The 27,673-nt window shown below is 31.8% G+C and overlaps 1 protein-coding gene across 3 annotated transcripts in view; it reads right to left on the bottom strand.

Moving 5' to 3' along the window:
- LOC149085540 (rho guanine nucleotide exchange factor 10-like protein) overlaps window positions 1-27,673 on the bottom strand; it is a 98,535-nt gene that overhangs the window by 54,337 nt on the left and 16,525 nt on the right. For all 3 annotated transcript variants that reach the window (XM_089233606.1, XM_089233608.1, XM_089233607.1), the window contains 10 exons: window positions 20,429-20,658; window positions 18,855-18,948; window positions 15,766-15,869; window positions 11,652-11,729; window positions 9,128-9,307; window positions 6,515-6,631; window positions 5,454-5,546; window positions 2,643-2,864; window positions 1,653-1,744; window positions 188-348 (listed from right to left, as the gene is read on the bottom strand). In XM_089233606.1, the coding sequence (XP_089089732.1) occupies window positions 188-348; window positions 1,653-1,744; window positions 2,643-2,864; window positions 5,454-5,546; window positions 6,515-6,631; window positions 9,128-9,307; window positions 11,652-11,729; window positions 15,766-15,869; window positions 18,855-18,948; window positions 20,429-20,658 (1,371 nt within the window). The remainder of the gene's footprint in view (window positions 1-187; window positions 349-1,652; window positions 1,745-2,642; window positions 2,865-5,453; window positions 5,547-6,514; window positions 6,632-9,127; window positions 9,308-11,651; window positions 11,730-15,765; window positions 15,870-18,854; window positions 18,949-20,428; window positions 20,659-27,673) is intronic.

Raw genomic sequence — 27,673 nt, 5'->3', positions numbered from 1 at the left:
TTTATTATAATATCACTTATGATAATGCTAAGAAAATAACCATATATAAAAGAAAAAAGATGATGCTACTCTCACTATTGATTGAAACCTGAGAATTCTTGATGTCAATTCCCCCTCAACATAGGACCGAAAATAAAGTAGTGAGTTATAAAAAAAAAAGAAGAAACAGTTGAAAATATCAATTTACCTGAATTGCTTGTTGCTCTTGATCCAGAATTTCTCTGACGACCAGATGATGCTAAAAGATTTCTAGTAGCAGGAGCAACATCTTCTTGAACCTCGACATCTTGCAACGGGACTGCCCATTTCAAGTTTAATCTCTCACCTGTTTGGATTCCATCACTGTTTCTAAAGCAATATATTCATGCGATTAACATAACTATTATTTTTTAGTAAAAATCAAGTATCAATGATACAAATTCTTGTATTTCATAAATGATTGTGCAGAAAAAAATTATAAGACTTAGGCTCATGACTTATACATCAGTCTGAGTATTGAAAACTGATGAACAATGAAGAAGCCCTATAATCAATTTATTTTTAAGCAACAAACTCATTTTCCATGAGGCTTTCATCCCCTTACGATCTTGAATAGTTGATCAGAAATAAAGCTCAATTTCATTAAATCTAAGCTTTAAAATTTACTTCCTCTCAATGTATATTTATTTCCACTACAAGGAAAGTAAGAAAAACTCGATTGGGAACTCACATTTTCTGGTTGCAAGTTAAGCACCTGGCACCAAAGATTATCATTGAAGGCAGGGAATACCAAAAGCAAAATTCAGGGACTTTTCTGAGGCCTTTTCACATTCACAGGGTTCCCACTCAAAAAATTATAAAAAGTAGGATAATGGAGGGCACCCCTCTTAGACAACATAATCATAGCATAATTAGAAAAATTCCTAAATTTTTTAATTAAAAATTAAAATTTTTTTTTTTCATAACACTTTATATACCATCCTGTAAGATTGACTCAAGACAAAGCAAAATGGCAAATGACTGTTACAAAAACAATTTTTTTTTTGGCCAAAATAGGGTCTTAGCAACCACAGATAATTCTTTTCTGCTCTCTTCACAATATATATATTACATTCTTTTTTGGGAGTCTTCCTCAGTCCAGTCTGTCAACTCTCTTCGACAATACACACAGCAATTTCATTCTTCGTTTGCGACATGTGTGTTGTGTGAAAGGTGCACATTTTGAATCGCTTTTGATGTGAATGCAACGAGGTCTGCTTGCATTACTCACTATGTACAGCCTACTTATGGTAATGCCGCCTGCGGCGCAATTTGCAACTAAATTGTTGAGGTTTCTGTATCAGATTCTTACGTTTTTTTTTTAATAAACATACCACTGGTTTCATGCTTCTATTTATCACCGTTTCCGAGTTATTTATTTTCAAAGTTAGGGGTCCTTCGTGAAGCACCCTGTATATATTTCTTGTAAATTTAACATCGGCTCTTTGAGAAAATCTCTCATAATAGCAAAATCCTCATTATAAGCTGTGCACATTGTATCAGACTTTTGCTGCAATAATAAAAATATTTGAAGGGGAATAAATCTCAAGATTAGCTGATGAAAATTATAAATATATACTATAGAAAATTAAAAATAACAAAAACAAATGAAAACAAGTGTGTATATCACTCACCGAGGGGTAACAGACACTGCAACCAGCAGATCATTCATAAGAAATAAACGTCTTTCTTTTGATTTAATAACAAGTCCAGAGTGATCAAATTGCTAGGTAAAATTTGAATGAAAATGGAAAAATAAATAATTAGCTGCCAAATGAAATACACCATTCTTAAAAAATTAGATATGGATATAAGTTCTAATTGCATATTCAAAATCGGAATGAGACTGTGCATATGTTATAGTAAAAGTAAAGTACAAAAACCATCTACCTACACCAATTGGTAGAAGTCAGTTTTATTCAACTGGTGATTGAATGTATATTTGTATAAATTTGAAATTAATTAGTTTTAATTAACTTAATACTACTCACTGAATGATTATTAACCCTTTGAAAAATAGACATTTTTCCAAAACCCATAGAAAACAATGTAAACAGGTGTCCTCTGGGGACACACTCCTTCCATTGAGTAAGTTTTCTTACACATCTTTTAATTTATGAATAATGAGAACTTGCTGTCAATTTAAATGGAATAGCTTACCCCCGGAGGTAGTAAATTATAACACAATTGACACGTTTAAAAAGAAATACGATAAACATGTTGGGGTAAATCGAGAAGCTATCCATTCTTAGAATAAGACAACCATAAGTATTTTTTATGGGCGTTGTATAATATTTTATCATGTGTATATATTGTTTATAATTTGTGTTAATTGCATTTTTAATTGGGTTGCTGTATTTTTGAAATATATGACATCCATATTTTTATGGGCAGCTTTTTATCAGCCACCTCGTTGGGCATTTTGCCTGTTGTGGCGTTGTATTTGTATTTTGTATTTGTATTCATACATTTTTTTTAAATGAAATCACTTCCAGGAAATGTGTTAAATCATTCTAAATTTTTAAACTCAATTTTTTTCCAGCAACAGTTTTATGTTGATTTAGATTGCTGGCTATTATTGTTACAAAAAAAATTGGGAGAATTCTATAAAGCCTCATACTTACTAAATGAACAATATCATCTTGTCTACGTAAATAATGATCTCTATCAGTGAAAGACTTCAGAGAAAACTTCCCAAGGTGCTTTAGGACCTCTCGAACAGCATGATGTTGCTCAGCTTCTCGTTTCCTTTCATTAAGTGTCTCTGCTAAAGTTTCTAACTGTGTAAGAGCAAGCTGTAAGGATATGCGATCATGGTGACCAGGAGGTGTGTGTTTAAGAAGATCCTTTAAAAAAAGTTTGATGATTCAGTGTACAATTTAACTTATTAAAAATGTTGTAAACCATGTTTATATAAGTTATATTATTCAATTTAATAGAATAACTATGAGAAAATTTGGAAAATGGGTAATGAAAGCAGGGGGTGTACCACCTTCTGATTTTTAATAACCAATCATCCATACGTAAGAATCGGCTCATAAGAATCACGTTAAGAATCGAGCTTCGAATGCAACCACGGTGTGATTGTTAAAAGTTATTCTCAAGGTCACATGACGATGGGCAGGCCGAAAATTGCATTGACCAATCAGAACCCAGCTAAAAATTAACAACTTGTTGTTGACAAGATGGGAGAGAGGAAAAGGAATTTTAGAGCGACGATAGCCTGAAAAAATGGCTGAGATTATTTCAGCAAACGTGAATGTGGTTGAGAAGAAATGATAAATATATACTATTTTTTTAACATGTTGCAGTAAAAAACAAACATATCCATATTTAATCATCCGATATGATTCAAATCCAAAGATTCATCCAACGTTCACTAGGATGGATCCCTGCCACCCTCCATAAAGAGAGGCTGTGCTGTATAATGTTACGGTGAAAGTGATAAAGAGCTGTTATTATATGAATAATCACCGGCCATTTCGTTAAGTTTGATAAATTTTGCTCATATACTGTGAATCTATCACATTTGTAAGTCATTATGCATAATCGTCAAACCATAGTTAATGCGATAAATGAGTCATGGTTGTGTTTACATTATGTATGTAAGTGAAGAAGTTACAAGACTAACAGTAATTTTTGTAATATGCTTCATGTTTCTTTAAATTAATTGTCATAGCGAAATGAACGTGGTACTGTACATGTATTGGCATAGCTGCTTCGTGGTCAAATAAAAATAATAGTGATCAGATAATACATCAATATTAAAAATGGTCATTGTTTCTGTAATGTTGGCTTTTTTACATACACCGAAGCATGTGAAAAAAAACAAATGCAGTAGCAGGTTAATAATGATTTTTAATTTATGTACAACTATATTTCTACGATTAGAGCTTTATCTCACATATTTTGTGGAAGAAATTCTATTTTCTCTCAAGTTTAAAACTAATAAAAAATTTCAAATCTACAAGTTCCCATAATATGAAAAAAATTGTATTTACGACTCATCGATCATCGAAAAATTTCTGTCTGTTCTGGAGGTGCACAAAATCCGAGATGAAAGGGCAAAAGAATTTTTTTAGTTAGGAATCACAGAAGCAAAGGAGGTTGGTTATACGGGACTTCCTCCTCTTGAACCCATGATGGTTTTCCTACAATAAGTTATTATTGTTATCCACTTCACCAACTGCATTTTAATAGTAATTTCCAAAATTTTCAAGAGGGAGATTGTCAAAACTCACTGGTCATGCTCATTTTCATATCCCTATAACAATTCAAATTCTTTGGCTAATTCAAAGTTAGAGTTCCATCATGGTTCACAATAACAAAAAATGAGTATTAGTGGCTGATCAATCTCCTTCCCTTGAATCATTTCAAACCATTAAAAATTATATCTGACAAAATAACCATTCAATCATTTGAAAAAATATTAATTTGAGCATATTTTGACAAAATAATGATTCGAGCATCCTGACAAAATAAAGTACAGTGAAACTTGGTTAATTCGAACTTGCTTAATTTGAACTTTTACAACCCACCCCCCACCCCGAGTTTTCTACCAATTTTAATGTTGAAATTTCTTGTTTAACTCAAATTTTTTGGATAATTCTAAGTTAAAAGAAAAAATATTGAATGAGCAAATTTAGTTTGGAAAAATTTCACAAGAAGTCAAACTTGGCTTTGTTCAATCAATTTGTAAATAATTTTTGTTAAACAAAATTTTAACAACAAATAAAAGCTTGAAAATTCTGTTTTTCCTTCACTCTTTCTTTTTTTTTTGATAATTTATTGCTCATTCTAACATTGTTGAGATAAAGTGCATTGAGATTGTGTACAACTTAATACCGACTGTTTTTTAACCTACAGATCAAGGGGTATCATTCGAAATCTGATTATTTTTGTTATCATAAAGAGTATGGGAAATATCAGAAAGTTCGGACTGTAATACGTTAATGTTAATAAAAGTATAGTTGTATAGTTCCTTGATAGCATATAAATGACAATCAAAATTTGGGAAATAGTTATGTAACAGATGATCATGAACTATTTCTGTAAAAATAGTTCATGAATAGAAATTTTTAGAATAGTCGAACAGAAAATAGAAATTTTCTGTTCGGCTTTGAACATGGTCAAGAAATTCTGCAGTGATGTGATTCCAGAACAGTGGAATAATGTAGCAGCTAAGATCAATCATTATAATTATAAATTACAAAAATTTGGGGTAAAGTTTCGTAACTAAATGATAAAATTTTAATAATTGATGATTATTATCCAATTTGAATATTGACGATTAAGTTGCACAGATTTTGCAGTCATTTTACGGATCAGGAATAGATTAATTGGATAATTTGAACTTTTTTCAGTGACTTTGAACTTCAAATTAACCAAGTTTGACTGTATAATCTGTGCTTTAAACCTAAGTAAATAATACCAACCTGTAGAAGAAGTATGAACTGAGGAAATCTTTGAACAGGTTTAACCATCAGACCAAAAAAAGAAAGTCTGTCGGGACTGTTTATTTGTTTAACCTAGATAAATAATAAAAAATTTCATAAAAGTCTTATTAATATATTAAAGCTTATAGTGAGAAATGACAGTATGGATAAATGGAATGCCAAGAGCTTTTGTTATAAAGGGATGTTTAAGGGACCAATGTATTTATTTTACCCTTATGAAATAGTGCCAAATAACAAGATGTAATACTGAATGTAGAGATCGGTCAGAATGCCCTACCCAAGATCCACATATGTTTAAATAGGACAGACATGTCATCAAATTATGCGGATGAATGAGGACATCCACTTTGCAATGAATAAACATCAGAATGGACAAAATCTAGGACAAACATATGCGACAGAACAGTAAAAAATCATTAAAAATCGATGATGGGAGGAAAGAAAAAATTCTGAAGAAGGGGGCAAGGGAACAAAAGGTTTGGGAAACTATGGTTTACATAGATTTTTAAAGAATACAGACTTTTTTAAAGACTAGATTGCAGTCAAAAGCAAGTTAGATTTTCATGAAGCAATCGTCTGTATCAAAATGACTTTTTTTTCTTTATTTAATATATTTAACAAGAATAACTGAAGTTAGTGAAAATTGGTGAAAGTCATGTCTTTTTGGTGCGTATCAAATCATGGTCCCAATTAATTCATATTTATATGTATTTTTATGCAAAATTATGCCCCGACCTACATGGCTATGTGTCCCACTTATAGTATAACTTTGGAACATTGCTGTATGAATAAAGTAAGGAAATTCCTGCTATTTTTAGCCTTTTATTAGCTACAAAGTCCAGTGTTTAGCCCTGTTAAAGCAACAATATCAGTTCATATCTCAAATTTTCTCATCTGAAATTCATTCAGTGCAATTTTATTTTGGATAAAGGAGGTTTCACTGCACATGACTGTGAAATTCGAAACACAAATAAATATCAATTTCTAATTTAATAATGAAATATGAAAAACCCCAACACAAGAAAAAAAATTTATCTTACTTTCAAAAAATCTGCAAATGCAGATTTGTTTTTTGATGCCAATTTCGCAGTTTCCATAGCAATTGAAAAGTTGTTAATAAATTCACTGTATATGTCCAAAACCATATTCTTTGAAAACTAGAAAATGAAATAATATTCAGTCAATAATTAATATAAATTGAATATTTATAGGGATAGAAAATATAAAATTTCTCATCATTTTAAATGGCAGCAGATTCCCATCTTTATACATAGTTTTCATCTCAATCATCACAATATCCAAATGCACAACCATCTTCAGGTAAAGTATCAGATTTGAAGATTTCTCTATTTGAATTTCTCTGCTCCACCACCAAATTGGCATTTCCTTCAAATTTTGAGATATTGTCTTTGGGTGGAGTGATAAAGAGTCTTGCTTTTAGAAAATTTGTAAGCTCATTAGATAAAAAATACTTTTCTGTGTGACTTGATAGATGTGACTACAACAAGAACTCAAAGAAATCTGGACATCCCTAATCTGGGCAATTTGACCAAATTTTTTTCCCAAACAGGGAGGGACTTTGATGTTTTTCTTTACCAAAATTCTGTTTGGGCATTTCCTAATACATCATCCATTTTTTCTTTTTTTTACCACTTACTTTACTGTTGGTATCCACTGCAATTTTTGGCTTTTTTTTTACAAATATAACCAGCCAGAGCAAGTCAACCAAAACAACAAGACTGGAAGCTAATCCTTTAGCTAAGGCTCTCTCCAGACAATCCCACATTTAAACTAATCCTACATTGCTCACCAAAATAGGTTAAGAGCGATATGACTCGGTTTGGCAGTTATATATATATATATATATGTGTGTGTTTCTCTTTCCTCTATTTAAGTTATTCATGCATTTCATGTCCAAAACACACATGCATACTCATATTGTCGTATTCATGCTGCTCACCAAAAAAGGTGCTAAGCGAGATGGTACGGGTGATCCCTAATCGTATATGTTCCCCCACACAATATTTTTATTTTGTATATTTTCATCAGATCCACCGGAGCGATTCAACCCAATAAAACTGATGCTGGCTTCTAGTCCACAAGTTATCAAACCCATTTGCTCACCAACAAGGTGTTAAGCAAGATGGCTCACTCCAATGGATATTTTATATTATACAATAAGATTGTATTTTTTTTCATTGCATCCTATATATATAATAGGACAAGTGTAAACTAACAGATGAGATGACATGGGCTCCCTCCAATTGCTTTTAAAATATGCCTTCATCTTAATATGTGTACATTCATTCTTCTCAACGAAACCCAGGAAGTTTTTTCTTAAACTCCCAACCTCATCTTGTCTGTAATCGCCACAAAATTTGTTAATCGCGACAGTATCCAATTGTCCAGGGAAAATGTTATAAAAATTGTATATTTTTTTTTTTACTCAAAATAAAGTGTTTCAGACTGCCAGGAAGAGATCTCGGCAAAGGGATAAATCCAGTGGCAAAGTTTTATCATTCATTCATTCATTCATTGCCATTTTTGGTTTTCTGGGAAAAAATTATGTGGAAACTGTTTCAATGAATGTGATTAGTTAGGAGAGAAATCAGCTTTTATCAAAATAACTTTTCCTTCTATAATTTCACTTCTCCATGCTGTACAGTTAACCTTAGTGTTTTAGAACTTGTCCAGCACTATTTTTTTTCTGATTAAGTTCATTTCTGAACATGCCAAAAACATCTAGTGATGTGACATAAACAAGTCAAGATGTAAACAGAAACATGATGCTTTATGTATATGCAAGAAAGTTGAACTCTTGAAAAAACTAGAACATGGCACACCAGTACGAATATCAAGTGGAGAACATAGAATTGGAAAATCTACAGTTTGCGATCTTCAGAAAGGAAAAAATATATTTTTTCCAGTTTTTTTGGAAAACTAGTAATGGTATGTAAATTAGAAATTATGGGTTTAATTAACTTACTTGTTTCTTCTCTATATGCATACATACTGATTTATTATTTTTCAAAGGAAAATATGAATCAAAGAGGTATACTACTGCTTTAAATATGAAAAATTGGGAAATAAGGAAAAGTTGATCCATAATTCAGAATCACCTACATCCCAAGAAGTCCAGATTTGAGAGGTCCTACTGTAACAAAGATAATTTTTTTTTAAATTACTCTCTATTATTTTTTTATTCCTCTGAAGGTTGCTCAAAATTTCATATTACTAAAAATAAAAATATCTAATATTCATAGATACTAAAAATTTCATTTTGTTCTTGTGCCAATTAATTTTATTTGCTGCCAGTCATATAGGCATTTTTAGCATCAGAGACATAGGTTATGTAATCTCCTAACCCCCCCCACTCCCATCTGTAGATGGTTGGAAATTATTTATTGTATTAGGTATATGCTAATCATACATTGTAATTTTTAACATTAATGTATGTTATTTTCTAATGGACGTTATTTCAATAGGTATGTTAATACTATTGACTACACTAATGTATGTTATTTTCAATAGGAATTTTTATATTGAAATGCAGTATTTGAGTTTTTCCCAATTTAAACCATAGTTAAAACTGTCATTGTGTGAAAAACTGCCAATAGATAATCTGAGTAAATAAAAAAATTCAAACTACTCACAGATGCCATGAAAACATCACCAATTTTTTCTTCCTCATCCCACTGGCGAATACTTTGCGTAAGCGCAATTCCAAATATTGTATGACACTGCAAAATTTGCTCAACACGATGGAACATCAAACTAATTTTGTTAGCACTCACAATTGGTGGGTTTGAATCTTCCAATGCATGTTTATAATCCTAGTAATATAAAAAAATTATTTTTTAGATAAAGTTCAGTTTAAAATTTTTAATTATAAAAAACATTCTTGAGAAGTTAAAATTATAGGTTTTTTTTGTTCATACATATTTAAACTAATAAGAATAACAGATATTTCTCATGTATTCATCTTATTCTGCTCTAATCATATAGAATTTTACATTTCTGCTTTACAGATAACTAAAGAATTAACCCTTATAAATTTCGAAGTTTTAATTTTTATGTTGATTATTCTATCAATTTAACCCTTTGAGGGGCACTTTATTTTCTATCGTATCTAATGAAATTACTTGATAAATACAATGTATAATATCTGGGCCTTATGAATGTGAAATAGGGTGAGAAGATAGTTTTTTGCATCTCTAAGAGGAGAAGGAATGGCGGGTCAGGTGGTGTAACTGACACCCGTGAATAATATGATATTGATGAATTTTCAAACTATTAGTTTTACATCAAAAGGAAAAATAAGAGATAATTATTAATTATTTCACTGGTAAGCGTAGATAAGATATCGCCTGATAAGAACACTTTACAAGCACAGCTTAGTACAACATAGTACTTGTTCAGTGGCACTTCTCTTTGGCACTACAAAAGGTACATCTTTGTGATGTACACTGTACTGGTATGTGGACTTTATGGTTTGTCTTTTCCTCCGAAAAAAGGGAGACACACACACCAACCTTCCCAAAAACACATAATTCTGTCTCCCCACTCGTAAGCATATCATATTATAGCCTAGCAACAAGAAAATGTCACACTTCTTAGTTCTAAGTAACTGGTGGTTTATCTATGAAACCAACTAAAAACTTTCAAAAAAAAAAAAAATAGAAACTACCAATTTTTCTTGGTTTTATGACTTTAGCAAATAAGAGAGTATGCAGCTGAAAAATTTATACGTTTGGTCCAGGTTATTGATCACATTCTTTTGAGATTTAAGTGAGAAAAAGATTTCTTTCATTAATGATGAAATTATTTCTTTCATTGATTCAAAATTTTTTCATATTCCTGTAACTAAAGCTTGTTCACAGATAAATCAATAAAAAAAACTATTTTGTGCAGCCATCTAATAGCTTTGCAGTCATGGAAAACATATTTTCCAAATTGACTACCCCTAAACCATCACCAGGAAAGATTTTTGAAGTGGTTTTTTCAAAAGGTTTTGCAGTGAAACCACTGCTCTCCAGAGTTAAGGGTTAAAAGAAAAACTTAGTATTTTTTAAATACACAAATGCGTGTTTTCATTTTTGTTAAAAATCATTTTTGTTCCTACCATTCTTTTAAAATATATATACAGGGCACACAGGTAACAGGGTGTATGGTATTTTACAGGCGAACAGTTGATTCTAGATGCATACTTTGAATCAGTAGTATCCAAATAACGTGTAGTACCCAGATACGTCATTTATGTTTCGGGAGGTTGTGTAGTTATCAAAATATTTAAAATATTTTTTTATATTGACACTGTTCAAGAACCTGATTAGAAAGTTGCTGCTCTGACTCACCTAATGCCAACTAAAAAAACTTCAAGTTTCTAAGTGCAATATTCACTGTGACATTAAATTTTGAAAAACAAACAAAAGTTGGAAAAAATTACTTTAAGTAAAGAAAAACTGTTTTACCCACATTTAATGTTTTTTCTCAACTTTCCCCTCTTTTTCGAATCCGAGTATCTCAGTGAATACTGTACTTAGAAACATGGAATTTTTTTATTTTTTAGTTGGCATTAGGACAGACAGAGCAACTACTTTCTAACTGGGTCTTTGGGCACAAGGTGACTGTATAAAAGTTAATTTCTTTTATTTTAATAACTATACAAACCCTTGCAACATGAATGACATATCTGAGTACTATACATTATTTGGATAGTTTTTATAAATGGAAGTATGCCTCTAGGACAGTGTTTCCCAAAGTGGGCGATGGAATGGTCCAGGGGACGATAAAAGCTACAGGTATACCATAGGATACTATGGGTTCATTAGAGTTGGGGGCAATGAGAAAAAAAGGTTACTGAAGAAGGAGGCGATGGAACAAAAAAAGCTTGGGAAACTATGTTCTAGGATCAATGGTTTGCCAGTAAAATGCCATCCTGTTACCCATGCACCCTGCATATATGTAACCCCAAAATCAAAAATTTATGTGTGTGTAATAATAGCAATACAAGTTTAAAAGCACTTTTGCACATATGCTAAGCTACAAATTTAAAGGTTAATGCTAAAGCTTGGATCTGTGAAAGCATATGCAACAAATCATCTGAAATAGACTAACTGTGCTGAAAATTAAGTTGAATAGCAATCATCGCATGTTTTAAACATTGAATTTACCTACCCTGATTAACCTTTGAAGGGAATTTACATATGAATTTTCACTGTCTACAATGCTGCCAACTATATATCTTCGTTTTAGCTGCGGGAAAAAAATTATGAAATATAAATAGCAAACTTAATTTCAAGAAATGACAATCATGGAAAAAAATGAATAAGAAAATACATAATTTATGGAATGGTTCCGAGAACTAGATATACAAATACAACGCCACAACAGGCAAAACGCCCAATGAGGTGGCTGAGAAAAAGATGCCCATAAAAATATGGATGTCATATATATCAAAAATATAGCAACCCAATTAAAAATACAATTAACAAAAATTTTAAACAATATATGCACATGATAAAATATTATACAATGCCCATAAAAAATACTTATGGTTGTCCTATTCTAAGTATGGATAGCTTCTCGATTTACCCCAACATGTTTATCGTATTTCTTTTTAAATGTGTCAATTGTGTTACAATTTACTACCTCCGGGGGTAAGCTATTCCATTTATTAACAACCCTATTAGAGAAAAATTCCCTGCGACACCATAGCCTTGCATTGTCCCTCACCAATCGATACTGGTGTCCCCTTCATAAAATGTATGATTCTGTATAAAAGAGCAATATTAGTTTATCATTTTATACTGAAGTATAAAACATATAAATTAATCATATGCTCAATGAAATCACCAGTTTGAAAAACAGAACAAAGAGCACAAATGATTTTTTGTTTTGGAGCTAGCACATCTTTGTATTTTATGTTGAAAAAGGAAAATGAATATCATTTTTATGTGCTGGAATGCCACCCTATGATTAGGGATCTGTCCAGACATTTTTTGTAGGGTCCTGTTTTTTGTGAAAATAGTCATTAGTTTTGCAAAAAATAAGTAATTTTGTTGAAATTGAACAGTCAATTTGACTTATCACAAAAGAAAGGAAATGCCAGATTTATGGTTTGGTTGATTTGTATTTTGTAAAGGGGCCGTTTACTGGACCCAAATTTCGACTGGACACACCCTGATGATGAAATACTGATTTATGATTTCCTAAATCTTGCCATATATTCCAGCCATTGCTCCAACCCTCTCATTTGTTTTGAAGTTTGTATGTCAATTGGATATACCTGCACAGGTTTGTATAATTATTTATCCTTTCAGTGTACATACACACACTGAAACTGTATATCAACATTTAAATGAATTTCTCTCTTTTTGTTTGTCCAGATTTTTCAACTGCCATACTGCAAGAAATTGTCTTAATAGCGTACAATGGAAATAATTTTCATATTTTAAAAAGTCAGATGTTTGGAGTTTCTTGCATTTATTGATACAATGATATTCTGCCTACCAAGAAAACATTGTAGAGATTATCATTATATGGAGAGATGTCATTATCATTACACACAACAAAATTTTTGCTGTTTTGGCATTTCTCCAGTTCAGCATTGTCGGTGCTCACATGAGCAGTTATCTTCCATGCGAAAATAATCTTTACTTGATTTATAATATTACCAACATATTTTAGTTCCTCTTTAGTGGCAAGCTGCTTTCTTTTTGGTGTCATTTTATCTTATTCTTGATAGAAAATTAACACAAACACAATATTGTGTATAACATGATAACACACTGTTAGTCAGAAAAAAAAGCAATTTAACACTCCATGTAAAAAATTATTTTTAGCTAACATATGAGCCCAGTTTCTGCCATTGAGAAAGAACTTCACTGCTGCAGAATTTAACATCAAATAATCAAGTTGCTTTTGAAGATTCTGCCCCACTAGCTCTTTAACAATTTTTAATTTGATTAATTTGACAGACTTGATAAAGAAAATAATTAATTAGAGGAAAATTTTTACGGCTCTCACAACCTCTTTACACATAAGCTTTTGCGCGTGATAGCTGTAAACAACTTCAGAACCGCCTTTTAGAGTAAGCATGTAGAGGCGAAAAAAGTGTATGGTTAGGAGTGTGCACTGGAACTGGTCATTTCAGCGTTCAATTGTGAACTCAAAATCATACGTCTAAACGCAAACCAACCCCACAGGAACAAACAGGGTGAATCCCTCGTCTCCTGCATCGTCCTCATTATCATTCTCAATATATATATATATATATATATATATATATATACAGTATAAATAATTTTTCAGCGATATTACTTAAAAAAAAATTTTCAGAGTGTGACAATTTTTCTTCCTTTGTCCAACAAAGTTTCTTTTTTAAAGAAATGATAAATTACTTTCACGTACCATAATGACATTTATTAGGTTATTGTAATATTTTTGGAACTTTGATTTGGTTTCTTTATCTACTGACATTATCATCAGATTTATAGATATGTTAGACTACTATCATTATTTTGATAGCCTCACAAGCTTTCATTTACCCTAAGAGTTTGAAAAAATTTAAAATAGTTCAACTCCTATAAGTTCTCTTTCTTCTTTTAAAAGAAAATTGTTTTTTTTAATATAAAATAAATATTTTAAGAAAGATTAGTTTCAAAATTTGAAATTAACAATAGCAATATGGATATAAATCTATAAATAATGCAAAATAATGTGAGAATTGATGAAATTATTCCAAAATCAATAAAAATCCAGGATTGAAGAAAGAAATAATTTTAGAATAAATGAAGGCCTTTCAATAATTTGGGGCCCCTTTTTGATTTGGGGCACAGGTTCCATTTTCGTTCACTCACTCATTAGGACACCCTCCACTGGCTCAGATATTTTGAAACCAAAACATTTTATTATTTAGAAATTTATTCAATAAGCATATTTTTAAAATTGGAAATAGATCTGGAGAACAAAGAGTTGATGTTTTTAAAGTCACAGCTAAAAAGGTTAGGAGCATACGATTTAAATTTGATGGTATAAATTTGACTTCAATAAACTAGAGGGAAAAAAACTTTAAAAACGATTGAGGGTTATGAAAAGAACTTCCATTATCTGAATGTCTGAAGGTTAACAGTAATGCTGTTTAAAAACAGAAGCATCCTATTCATTAGATCCAGCCAACTCTGTATTCATAACTTCATGAAGTATTCAATTTATAGCAGGTGTTCACTGGACAATGTGTTGTACTTTTCCATGATAAGATAACAAAAGATGTCCAAGGTCAAACAAGGTTCAAAATACAGAGTAAAATAAAAGGGACGTTTCGTATTATAAAGATTATCGCCAATTTCATTTAAAACCAAAAACCATCCAATATCACATGAATGATATCCAAGTAAACGTATTATTATTCACACTTTTAATTTTATTGCTGTCATTACATGTCACACAACAGAATGTTTTACAAGTGTAAGAATACATATATAAAGTTACAAAAATTTGAAAAAAAAAATAGTTTTTCAACTTTTTTTTTTTTTTGTCTTGTTATGAACTGCTTATGCTTGACAACATTGATTTGGTAGATTGAAATGATTTTTTTAGGAAATGAATACAACCGAGAGAAATCTATCAAGAATTTTTTAAAAATATCTAAAACAAAGCCCTACAAAATAATGTCATAATTTCAAAAAAATACAGTGAAACCTCAATATAACAATACTCTGGTGACCAAGAAAAAAAATATTGTTGTAGAGGGATTATTGTTATATTGGGAGGATGCAGTTTAATATAGACATTTTCAAACATGATTTGCACACTGTCAATAATTGATGAAAGAAAAATCCGATTTTTTTTCCTTTTTCGGTAAAATTACAATTTTAAGTATAACTGATTTAATTCAGAGAATGTAGTTAACAGCTAATTACAGCAATTAAAGCCGAACGAAGAAAGGAATGCCAAACTGAAAGAATAAAATTCGAAATTAACAATCACAGAAATTTTATTTCTAATTTTATACAACCTCTTACCAATTGCATAAAAATTACCATAAAAGATACCATAAAAAATTATTTCAGAACATTTTTATTACAACAACAAATTGATAGAAATAGAATGAACTAAATTGCTCAAAATTTAACCCAAAAAAAAACATGTATTTTTATAAAACCAGTACTTCAATTTAAACAAACATTCACGAAAAATTATACTCAAAAATGTATCTGTAAACATTTTTATTTAACCACTTCACCACAGTAAATATGATTTAGTTGATCAAAGCAATAAAAATGCTTACTTTCTCATTTGTAAGACCTGGGGGAATGGGTGGTAATGACAATGGTGGACGCTGTTTTTTGGGCATTTTAACATCTACATAGCCTTCTTCATCTGTACAGAGAACTGTTGATAATTAGTATAATAAATATAAAATTCAGGAATTACCATAACAATAGATGTTCAAATCTTTTACAAAGAAAGTGATTAAAAAAATTAAAATTTCTGGTTATCTGGTTGAAACTAATAGATTTTGCTTGATTAAAAAACATATATATAGACACGCAGGCTATATTAAATAAATGTATTTAATTTTCATTCATTACTGGGACCTCTTTCAACCTGTATTGACACCATTTATTGTGCTTTATCCAGCAGACAATTGAGTCTCTTTGTTCAGAGCATATTTTTGTCCTTTAATTGTGTAAACCTATAGCTAAATGGGACAGCGAAGAATTTTTTTTCTATTTCTCAATTTCTTAATGATCAGAGACATCCCTGTGCAAATAGAAGAAATTCATAATATATATATATATATATATATAATTTTTCTTGTTCTTTTACCTCTTTTTTCATCATCATGAAGCTTCGTTGTAACCCTATGAACACACGTTCTCTCTCTCCCCATTTACCTCTACATCCCCCCCTTTATCATCTTTCCTTATTGCTTACAAAGGCAACATTGTGGAAATTATTTTCATCTGCAATGTTAGTGAAGATCGTTGATGAAAAATAATTTTCATCTAAATTGTTCAATTAAGTTTCATTAAAAAAATAGACCATTTTTATTTAACCCTAAATAACTAAACATTTGCCTGATAGACTACCCACCCCTGCTAGTTTTGCGAATTCGAGATGTTCCTGTTGCGCTCACATCTCACTCACAACTAGTAAAACAAGTTTCTTTTTTTTTCGATTGAAGTATTAATACTTCTCTTAAGTTATGTTAATTTGTTTGAAATAAATAAAATATAAAAATATACTAGTTTTTAATTCATAGTCTATGAGTAGAATGATTAGTTACAGAGTAACACTGATTTAAGTTTAGTTATCTAGGGTTAAAAAAATTCAGAACAAAGAAAAATATTTTGTTTGTCCTGAAATTACAGGAACATCCCATAAAATACACAGTAATATCCCAAAGTTACGTGATAAGTGGACCAATAATGAGCACATAAGTCAGGGTGCAATTTTGCATACAAATATATTAAATATTGATTAATTAGAACCAATATTTATAAATACCAGTCCTTCCAAAAAAATAAAAAATACTATTAAAAATGCAGGTTTTCCTATATACATAATTTAAAAAATTATCATTAAAAGTTTCAAATTGCACCACAATATGAACAAACAAATGTTATGTGTAGTGAAATATTTGATAACAATTAGGTCCATCAAAAGTTTTTTTTTTGTTTTTTATGGTTTTCAAACTTCAAGGTTGCCAAAATATTTCTAATAAACAGGAAACTTCAACACTATGCGATGAATTTATCTACCTGTTACATTACAATTGCCTCTACAGGGTGTCCCTGAACTCGTGGGTCAAATTTTAAGGGAAGGTAAAATACACATAAAGAAACATTTTTTGTAATAGCAATGTGAGGTCGGAAATGAAAAGCGTTGGCAGAAAAACACGAAATGCTGAGGAAATCAAAAAAGCTTTTTATTTACATCAATAATTACAGTAAGTGCTCAAATGTACCAACATCAATACAGGCCTGGCAACATCTAGCAAGTGATTGGCAGACTTTTCAAAGATGCCAGTGTTTCACGAACAGTTGCAGCAGCAACTAGAAGTTTTGCACAATGAGGTCCCCATCAGAATTGTGCCGTTGAGTCGAAGTGGTAGCAAGTATGGGCCAATAATGAAATCATTCACAATACCCACCCACACATTAACAAAGAACTGCTCCTGGAAAGCATGTGGGTTAGAGGTGGTCCACACATGGGAATTGTGAAAATTAAAAACTCTGTCACGCCTAAAGTTTGCCTCATCTGTGAAAAGTACATTTTCAAAAAAGCTCAGAGTCAATGTACTCTACTACAAAAACCAGTGACAGAAATCCACGTGCCAAGGATAATCATTGCAGCTACATTTAGTGCTTGCACTCTTTGTAAATGGTATGGTTCACCATGCAAAACTTTCCATATGGTGTTTTTACTCACACATAAAACAGAAACACTGCACTGGTTTACCCTACATTAATGATTCTCAATGTGGGGATGGGACAATTTGATTTTTAATGGGCGTAAACAAGATTGATAAAACTTCCTATTCAGTGGGAAAATAATTTCTGAATTAATGAAAATTTATGTGTGTGATGAAAAAATAATTTCAGAATCAATGAAAATTAATATTTTATTAATTTTTGATATAAAAATCAATGGGAATTCATATTTAATTTAAAAATAATATTCGAATTAATGAAATTTCTACCAATGAAAAAATAATTTAGAAATTACTGAAAATTCATATTTAATGGAAAAAATTATTTCTGAATTAATAAAATTCATATCCAATGAGAATTGAAAAACTAATGAGGAAGCAATTTAAGTATCAATGAGAATTCATATTTATTGAGTTCTTCTCCAAGCATCATCTACTTTTACTCTGTCTCAATGAAATTCATTCTTTGTATTCCATATTATATGTTTTCCTCTAAAGAGAGTCAAAAAAGACACATCTTTTTGCTTCACTCTATATTGTACACGGGAATGAATAAATACTGTATATCATCAACAAATTGTTCTGCACAGTCGACCGACAAAAGTATAAATGAAACTAAAAATATGAATAAAAACCAAACAAAATATAAAAGTTGTCAAAAACTATTTGGGCCTATAGAAAAGAGATTGTTCTGCAGCTACACATACTGAAAATATTAACCACTCCCCAAACTTTTTTCCCCCCACCAACGAGCTGCCTAAAATTACCCACGAAAACATGATAGTCTTCCAGACCTCTTGTGGTTGCTTATGGTATTTTGCGGTTTGCATCAAAGGCATTTTATTGCCTTTTCCCGTTCTATGTGTGTTGAATGGCCCATCTAACAGGGCCTTCATGGTTGGTTCTTGAAGTATTTTAAGAGCCTATGTGTATTCAATTACCTTGTGAATGCCTGTGTATTTTATTTATACATTTTTCCAACTCGTATTCTTTTCGTCTAGTAGAAAACCATCTTGTAAAGCCACCAGTAATACCCTGAAATATATGTGAAAATATAAAAATATGCATGGCATTTAGAAAAATGAAATAAAATACACACCATTTTTCTCTCTTTTTACTATTTCTAGATTTGGAATTATATAAACATTAAAAAAATATCATTAAATTTCTCTATTATTTGTAGTAGCTATACCTTTTCCAACAGTTGAAATTTATAATCAGCTTTTTAAAAATGAAAACAGATTTTATACCTACTACATGTCGCAAAAAGTTTTCGATCATACACACACTAGCAATGGTGCGTTTAAAATGCAAAAAAAAAAAATCTTTTTTTTTTTTTTTTCCTCCCAGTAAAAACAATCATTCTAAACATGGAATAAATGAAAAAAAATAAAATTTACTGTAATATGACCTAGAAAACAAATTTATAAACTGGAAACACCTGGGAGGAAAGTATTTGATCAGCACTTTGGTGGGAAATAAGTGTTCGATCACTCTTTTAAAAAAATATGTTGGTTTGAAATGTTTGTGCAGGGTAACCAGACAAAGTATAAAAAAATGTTATAATTTGGGGGTTTTATCATAATTTTTCTGAAGCACTAAGAGATGCCCCCCCCCCCAAAGATATATTTGTGCTGATCTGTAAAAGCTGATAATTTTTATGTTTGAAGACAGAGTTCCTCAAGAAGTTTCAGAATTCTTCATCTGTGCTCAAAGTATATGGTGAGCTTTCTTTGGAAAAAATATCAGCTAGTGTTTTTGTTATACTAGCAGTGTTTTTGCTGCGATAAAAAGATGCTTTGTTGTCTTGTAAAATTAGTTGAGTATCAAAACCATTTATAACCTCTAAGAATCAAGTTTTTCTATAATGTCCATAATAGAAATCACAGTGCACAGTTTTCCTAATCTGTTGGCTGTCATGCATGTCCAAACATTAAATAAACGACAAACCAAGCATTAGTTCTCGTTTTTCTTATCAATGCATTTAATATTAAGCTGTGTTGTCCTATTCTTCTTCATACAAATTTATGTATATATAATAATATTGTATATATATCCATCTAATTTTCAACTAAGAGTCAAGAAACAAGTTGCGGCCTCTTTGCCCTGTCATCCATTTTCCAGCTGACATGACTTTTTCCACCATTGCAACTGAGACTTCCTCTGCTGCTAATTTGAATAAGCTTTAGGTATTGATTCGTAGTACCTAAATCTCTTCTTCTCACAAAAGATTGCATAAAGTATGGTTGCAGACACAAACCTTGTACTTCGGCCACTTTGGATTCAATTATTTCTGGACTGCGCGACAATTCTTCTTGGTTAGTGCATTGTGAGTTTTCTATCACCTTTCCTTGAAATTTCCTGGTGTACAACGAGTTGTTAATGCTACAGCTGTTATGCACAAGGATGTCATTTTTAAAAGAAAAAGTTTCTTATATTTGTGTTAGTTAAAATTCAAAATAAATAATGAAGAACATATAAAAATTGAGAAAAATACATGAACTGGATTGGGTACCTCAGCATCTTTGCCTTTTTTGGAGCTTTTCTTTTTCTTTCCCATGAATCGAGCAGCTAGTTTAGATGTACTAGATTCCTCTTCATTTTCATCACTAGCAGAACTTGCTGAATGCTCCAGTGCTATTTCAGATTCAGCCCAGCTCACTGTTTCAGCCAATTCTTCCCCAGTTTGTAGAAGATCAACCTCTTCATAGATATTGTCTTCTTGCAAACGATGTCCAACTGAAGCTGGAGGTAAGAAAAATATGAATTAAGAAAAATATATGTGTGTTTATGTACTTGAAAGTGATATATTTCTTTAATCACAATCCTGGTATACAGACTTGAAGGCAATTTATTGGAGTGAAACCATTAGCTATGTCCACACTTGTGCACTTTCTTCTTTCAATCTCGTTTTTCTAAACCCTAAACTTCATCACTTGCCTTTCTTTTATCCGCACCTTATGTCAAAACCTTTCAATTCAGATGTACATGCAACTGATCCAGCTATTGTAGCAAAATTTTGAAATATGTGAGGAAGAAGGCCCATAAGATGCAGAAAAATATGGATGAAATGGATAAATCTGTGTATGTGATGTTGCTCTCAGCTATTCATACCAAGTACAAATGACTGGAGACCACGCCATCCCCCACATCCTGCAGCAGGGCCCCTAGGATGGGATATTTTTGGAGGGGGCCCCCCCTGGTCAGATTTTTCAAGCCCCTCTCCCATATTAAATTTATAGCATGAAAAAACAAAAAAAGTGGTAGGAATTACTCCAGGGTACTACCTGTCAGCTCTACCCTTGTGGGGGCCATGTACCAAGTGGAGATGTATGAAGATGAAGCAGAAGAATTTTAGAAAGAAAATTCACATATCTCTGCAGGAAACTAAAACATCTGTTTTTCACATTCTGTACGAGTGTGCTAACCATTATATTATACAGGTTTGATAAGAGAAAATATCAGTTCTCTGTAGTGTATTGGTTAGCCTACTATAGTCCAGAATGAGAGGGGATGGTGGTTCGATTCCCTGCAGAGGCATGTGAATTTTTCTTCCAAAAATCCATCTACTGTACTACTCTGAGAAGCAATACAGGCATTTCCTATAAACACTATAGCTGGATGACAATCTCTAACAACAGGTATTGCTAATTTTGTTTACTCCCAGAACTGCTCAAACAAAAAAAGATCAGTATAACTACAATTTCCTATATGCCAGTGTTTATCAGTTTTTGCAAACCTTCAGGATGATTAAAATAAATATCTGTAACAATTAAGATGGACCAATTTGCAGCAACATTTCTTCAAGTTTGTCACTTGACGGCTTCCTTGCTTGTCCCCATTTATTGGCAGATCTCCAGAATAGTCTCATAAACAATCACTTCAAAGCACTGAACAGTCTCACACCAATATCAACAGCTTGCCTCTGACATAAGTAGGAAATGCTCCCCTAAGAGCTGTGATGTACATGTTGAGAAATACTGACTAACAGTACATGGGTCTGAGTTATTTCATTCAAACTTATGTGAATGTCATGAATTTATGACACACATGAATAATTTTCATTTTAATTGTAATTAAATTCTCACATCTATCTGAGGATCACCGCTTGTCTGTGGACCATAAGTTAAAGAAACACTGCTTTAAATATATTTCTCAAGTATTTTTCATGTATCGGTTATTATGAATATTTTCCATGTTCCCAAATGCCACTTAGGCTCTACTCTAGCTGAGTCTTGGAAAGTGAGAATACTGCAATCTATATTGGCTTAAATTAAACTTGTAAAGTTAGGTATTACTTTACTACACATTGCTCATCATTAACCCTAGAGAATACTATTCAAAATAAAAACTGATATAAAACTGCATGTTAACTACTTATACGTCTATGTTTCTGAGAAGTAGAGTTAGTATTTCCTAGGGTTAAAGATGCTGTTTATCTAACATGGTTTTTGACAAATAAATTTGAACCAACGATTCCGAACATGCAATGAATCAAAACAGTAATATCCAATGGTAAAACAAGGAAATTGTTTTGATGATGAGATTGATTTTTCCAAACAATGTACATATACTTCAGTTTAGATAAACTACCTACCTGACTACAGACTAGGGGAAAAAATGGGGATTGTATATGAATCTAATAGAGGAGGGAAAATTCTCATAAGAGTAAATTAAGTAATCAATGCCTAGAATTTTATTTCACAATGTGTTTAAGCATTACACAATAAATGAAATGTAAAAAAATAAATTGTAAAAAAACTAAAAAAAAACAATAAGGAAATAAATAAAAAGTGATACAGTACCCACCTCTAACAAAATCACCAGTAAAAAAAAAATGCGCAATGAGCCACTCTATAAAATTGAATTACTAAAACGAAATTAAATCAATATCAATCACATTTAGACTTGCCAACATTTGGACGGAGACTGGCAGTAGCAATGCATATTGCCCTACGGAAAAAAGGGGGCCAGGCGACGTCTCCCCCTCAACTTTTTTTTTTTGCAAAATTCAATATTGTTTTCATTTTTGGTTCCCATGAATGATGAAAATATCATTGAATCATTGTAAAATAACTATTTGCCATTCTGTGTTGCTTTTCATTACTTAATTTTGAGTTAAATGGAAAACTCCAAGTTTACCAGCACTGATGGTTAAAAAAATCTGAAGTCTCCTGCCTAAATCTGGAACGATTGCAGGTCTGTGAATGCATTTATTCTATTTTTTTATGGTCAGTTGTTTTAAGAGTTTGTGAAGTTCCAGTTTTCAGCCAAATTCACGTTTTACTTCTTTAATATTTTTTTCCTAAAAAAGAGCAAACTTGCATCTAAAAAATCTAATGATATTAAAATATGTAATTGATAACTTTCATGCCGCCCATAATTATGTTGCGAGAGGAATACGACATGAAAATGTTGTAATGTGAGCCAGAAAAAACTTCATTTTTAAAATACTTGAATGTCTTGACCACTTCGCTTACAAGCAATTGGCAACAAATTGGGATGATCTCTATTTGACGAATCAGGGATAAATATGGTAACCTTTTCTTAACCTAACTGCACGTTAGAAAAAGGAAAAAAAGAAAATGAAAGAGTAAAACAGTGCAAAAGCTAAGCTGATAAGAGTGTAGGTACCAAGTAGATTTCTCTTTTCACTATCTCATATGTATATAGTAGAAAGGTGCATCATATGGGGGGGAAAAATCACAATCATGGTATGGAAAAAAAACAAAGAGGGAAAAAATGTATAGGTTACAACAAAGCTTCATGATGAGGAGAGGGGAAAGAAAGCAGAGAACTTGTTTGACTTTATTCCACAGGCCTTTGGACACAATATTACATCCTTGATTGTAAAGGGGTTTTTAAAGACCTAAATTTCTGTTTCTTTTAAAATAGCATCAAGTCCAATAAAAAATGAATTTAAAATTTTGTTTATTTTTATAAAAAAATATGGAATTTAATTTCATAAAATGAGTCATGTGACTCCCATTATATGATTATCATAATATCATTATGACTAGTTATTTAAAATGTTAGAGTTTGAGTCATGCTTACATACATACTCGGTTGATTTGATTTTTAAATTTAGCCATTTCATAATTTTTGCATTAGTTAAATTAAAAAATGGCTAGCAACAGATAGAGAAAATAGTTGGCTAATTTTTTAAAGGTGGTCAGATGGGTTATTTGTGCAGTTTAAAACAAATTTGTTATTACCACATCTGATAGTCTCTGGAGCTGATGTGGAAAGCGAAAGGTGAAGGATTGCCCCTTTAAAGAACTAAATAATATGAAGAAAATTAGGCCATCATGTAAAATAAGGAATGATTCAATGAATTTCACAATAAATCATCCTTCCCAACACACTGCCCTGGATCCGCGCCTTGATAGTCTAGAAAAATGATACATAGAATCATTTTCCTGCATTCCATGCCAAAGATCTTGATTGGGGGGGGGGGGGGGGGTTCATGGTAAACCCCCCATCATTGTCATTGGGGAAGGGGAATTTCGAAGAGACAAAAATTTGAGAGTATATATATAACGAAGAAACATGGTGCAACGTGCATCGCTAAAATGTGAGCATTTTTGTTGAAATAGGGAAAAAAATTAATGTTGTTGAAGTTGATATACTGATAAAATTTAAAAAGAAAATATTAATCTCAATTTGCTACAGATCTGTGCAATTGCACAATGGTAGGGAATAGAAAATTATATTGTATCAATAGCAAAAATGGATAAACTTAGATTTTACTAATGAATGACCAGCAGGGAAGATTTCTCAGCTGTACCTTGATAATCAACTGGAAAATGTTGAATTTGATGACTGGGTGAAGGTGATATATGATCTCATATCCCAGAGAAGTGTAACAAGTATTGTTCGAATCAATTTTGAGGTGAATGTTATCATACCAGTTGGCAAACACTATGAAATCCTTCAATAAATAAAAAAAAACCTTCAACAGCAGATCAAGTTTTTTATTGAAGAATTTAATTGATAAATTAACATCACGGAATGTCAATTTTGGTTGAATGGGCTACGATAAATGTGATAAATCAGTTATTATGTACAATAACTTCATTCTTATTGATTATTATACATAAAAATTGGCAATAAGGCATAACAACTGGATTTATCACATATACCGTAACATGTACAGGGTGTTGCCTTGAAGTGGCGACAAACTCAAACGGGTGATATTAGGCATCAAGAGGAACAAAAATTGCCATAGAACATGGTATCGCAAACCATGTTTAGTCAATGAAAATCGTGAAAAAACTTATAAAGGTTGTGACGTTGAGTGGGACAAAAAAGCCAATAACAAGTGGAAAAAATATTTATTTGACTGCATGATTACAACACAGCTGTGGTGTACAAAATAAAGTACAATAATAACTTCGAACAAATCCTGCAATCATTTTTTTTTGTCTACATTCTCACATTGAACTGTGTTCTGTATTGTAATCATGCTGTCAAGTACTTAAGTTTTATACTTATTTATTTCACTTCTTTGTACTTATTATTGTACTTTATTTTGCACACCACAGGTTGTGTTGTAATCATTTTGTCAAATAAATGTTTTTATACTTATTTTATTGGCCTTTTTATCCCACTCGATGTCACACGCTTCATAAGTACTTTTGCAATTTTCACCTACTTAACTTTGTTTGCGACACCATATTCTATGGCAATTTTTGTTTCTCTTGATGCCTAATATCATCCCTGTGAGTTTGTTGTCACTCCACGGCCACACCCTGTATATTATAATCTTACACATACAACAAATACATTCAGCCCAGATTCTTTCAATTACAAAATGCAATGAAGTTTTAAATGCAATGCACTGTATACCAGGGCTCAACAAATCCCAAACTGCCATGGTGACCAAAAAATTGGGATTGGTGCCTAAATTTGGTTATTGAAGTGTGAAGAAAACACACGATTTTTGGAATTTACATCAACATGTCTCTCAAGTTGAAAATGAGGTCACCAAGCCCCAGTAAAGTCTAAAAATATTATTTTGGAAACATTCATTACAAAAAAAAGAATAATTGGCTCCGAAGAAATTAGGTTGGCACATAATTTTTTTTTGTCAAATTTTTTACCCCAAATTTTTGATTTGTCAAGCCCTGCTGTTTACATATAATACATTGGATTGAAAACACAATATCCACATATAAGTATTTTGTGAATAAATTTCTATTTCTTTATTTAACCCCTTCGCTTACAAGCAATTGGCAACAAATTTAGATAATCTTTATTTGATGAATCTGCAATAAATATGGTAACAGAGGCGGACACTGTTTATCGCAAAACAAAGAACATCTTTGGTTTGGTTTGACTTTGAGACTGGAGAACTAAAACTAAACTCTCCTCCCCCCCCCCAACTCTTGATGAAGATCTTTCTTATACTGTATCACTCGCTGACTCACACAGAGAAGCATGTTCAGTTTGTCTAATTCTTAGTTGTCTTGGTAATTTCTGCTAAAATGTTTAATAAGTTTGTGTTATGTGTATGCCAAGACTTCAGTGGCGACTCTCAAATGAACAGAACCTTCTGAATAAACTTTCTGGTCGTATCTCCAAGCTCTGGATTGTTTTCCCTATGCTTCCATTGGCCTGATGGGATCTTCTCACGGTGAGCTACTGTTTTTGCTCTAATCTTCCGGCTTTTATATATATTTTTTCTTCTAAAATTCTAATTGTTTGCATAAAATAATTTTAGTTGGCATTTTATCCTAGTTTTTCTCCATCTATTTTATTATTGTTATTACGACATGGATGACGGCACGGATGCATGGTGGTTGCAAGGGTATCTTGTAAATTGCCTCCAATGTGGATAAATAATATTGCTTTATGGTTCGTGCAAGTGGAAGCTAATTTCTTTCGCAGTAGCACAAATAACTTCCGATATAACGAAATATAACACTGCAGCAACACTGTTTTAGCCGAATGAAGCTTTTCACTTCATTCGGTTTCAGACTTGGTGCTTAATCCACCAGCCGAAAACAAATACGAAGCACTTAAACAAAGGCTTATCACTGAATTTACAGATTCTAAATCTATACAAATTCGCAAACTGTTGTCTGTTTGACTGAATTGACTCTTGGGGATAAGAAACCATCCTCTCTACTGAGACAAATGAAAGAGCTGGCAGGAAATTCAGTAACTGAAGATTTTCTAAAAACTATTTGGATAGAAAGGTTACCTTTGAACTCTCAGGCCATTTTATCAGTCAACTGCAGATTTAACTGAGTTGGCCACACTAGCGGATAAAATTTCCAAGATACGACCAATACCAAGTATTTCCGCGATTTCTTCAGAGTCAGGTTCTTCATCAGATTCTGTGAAATCTGATATTGCACAATTGAGTTGTGAAATATCACAATTAAAAATTCAAATTGCAGATTTGTCAACGAAAATTAAAAATGAAAATTATTCAAGAGTGCACACACTCATTCTCGTTACCGAAGCAACAGCCGTAATTTTAGAGAGAAATCGTAACTTCAATACTACACAAACACTATGTTTCTATCATAATAAATTTGGTGAGAAAGCAACAAAATGTTACCAGCCATGCACATACAAATCAAAAAACTAAAGCAGGCTGCTGCATCACTACAGCATACTTTTTCCGGTGCAGCAGCAGGTCCTACTAAATGTAGACTTTACGTGTATGATAAAGCAACAAATTGTAATTTTTTAATCGATTTGGATAGTGACATCTCTTGCATTCCTGTGTCACCCAATGTGAAGGACAATT

The sequence above is a fragment of the Pholcus phalangioides genome, unplaced genomic scaffold (genome assembly GCF_987345545.1).
Source record: "Pholcus phalangioides strain wild (caught in Gottingen) unplaced genomic scaffold, Ppha-v1.0 ptg000007l_1, whole genome shotgun sequence".
Classification (NCBI taxonomy): Eukaryota; Metazoa; Arthropoda; class Arachnida; order Araneae; family Pholcidae; genus Pholcus; species Pholcus phalangioides.
The sequence above is the reverse complement of the archived record's forward strand: the minus strand, read 5'-3'. Positions and strand labels throughout refer to the sequence as shown.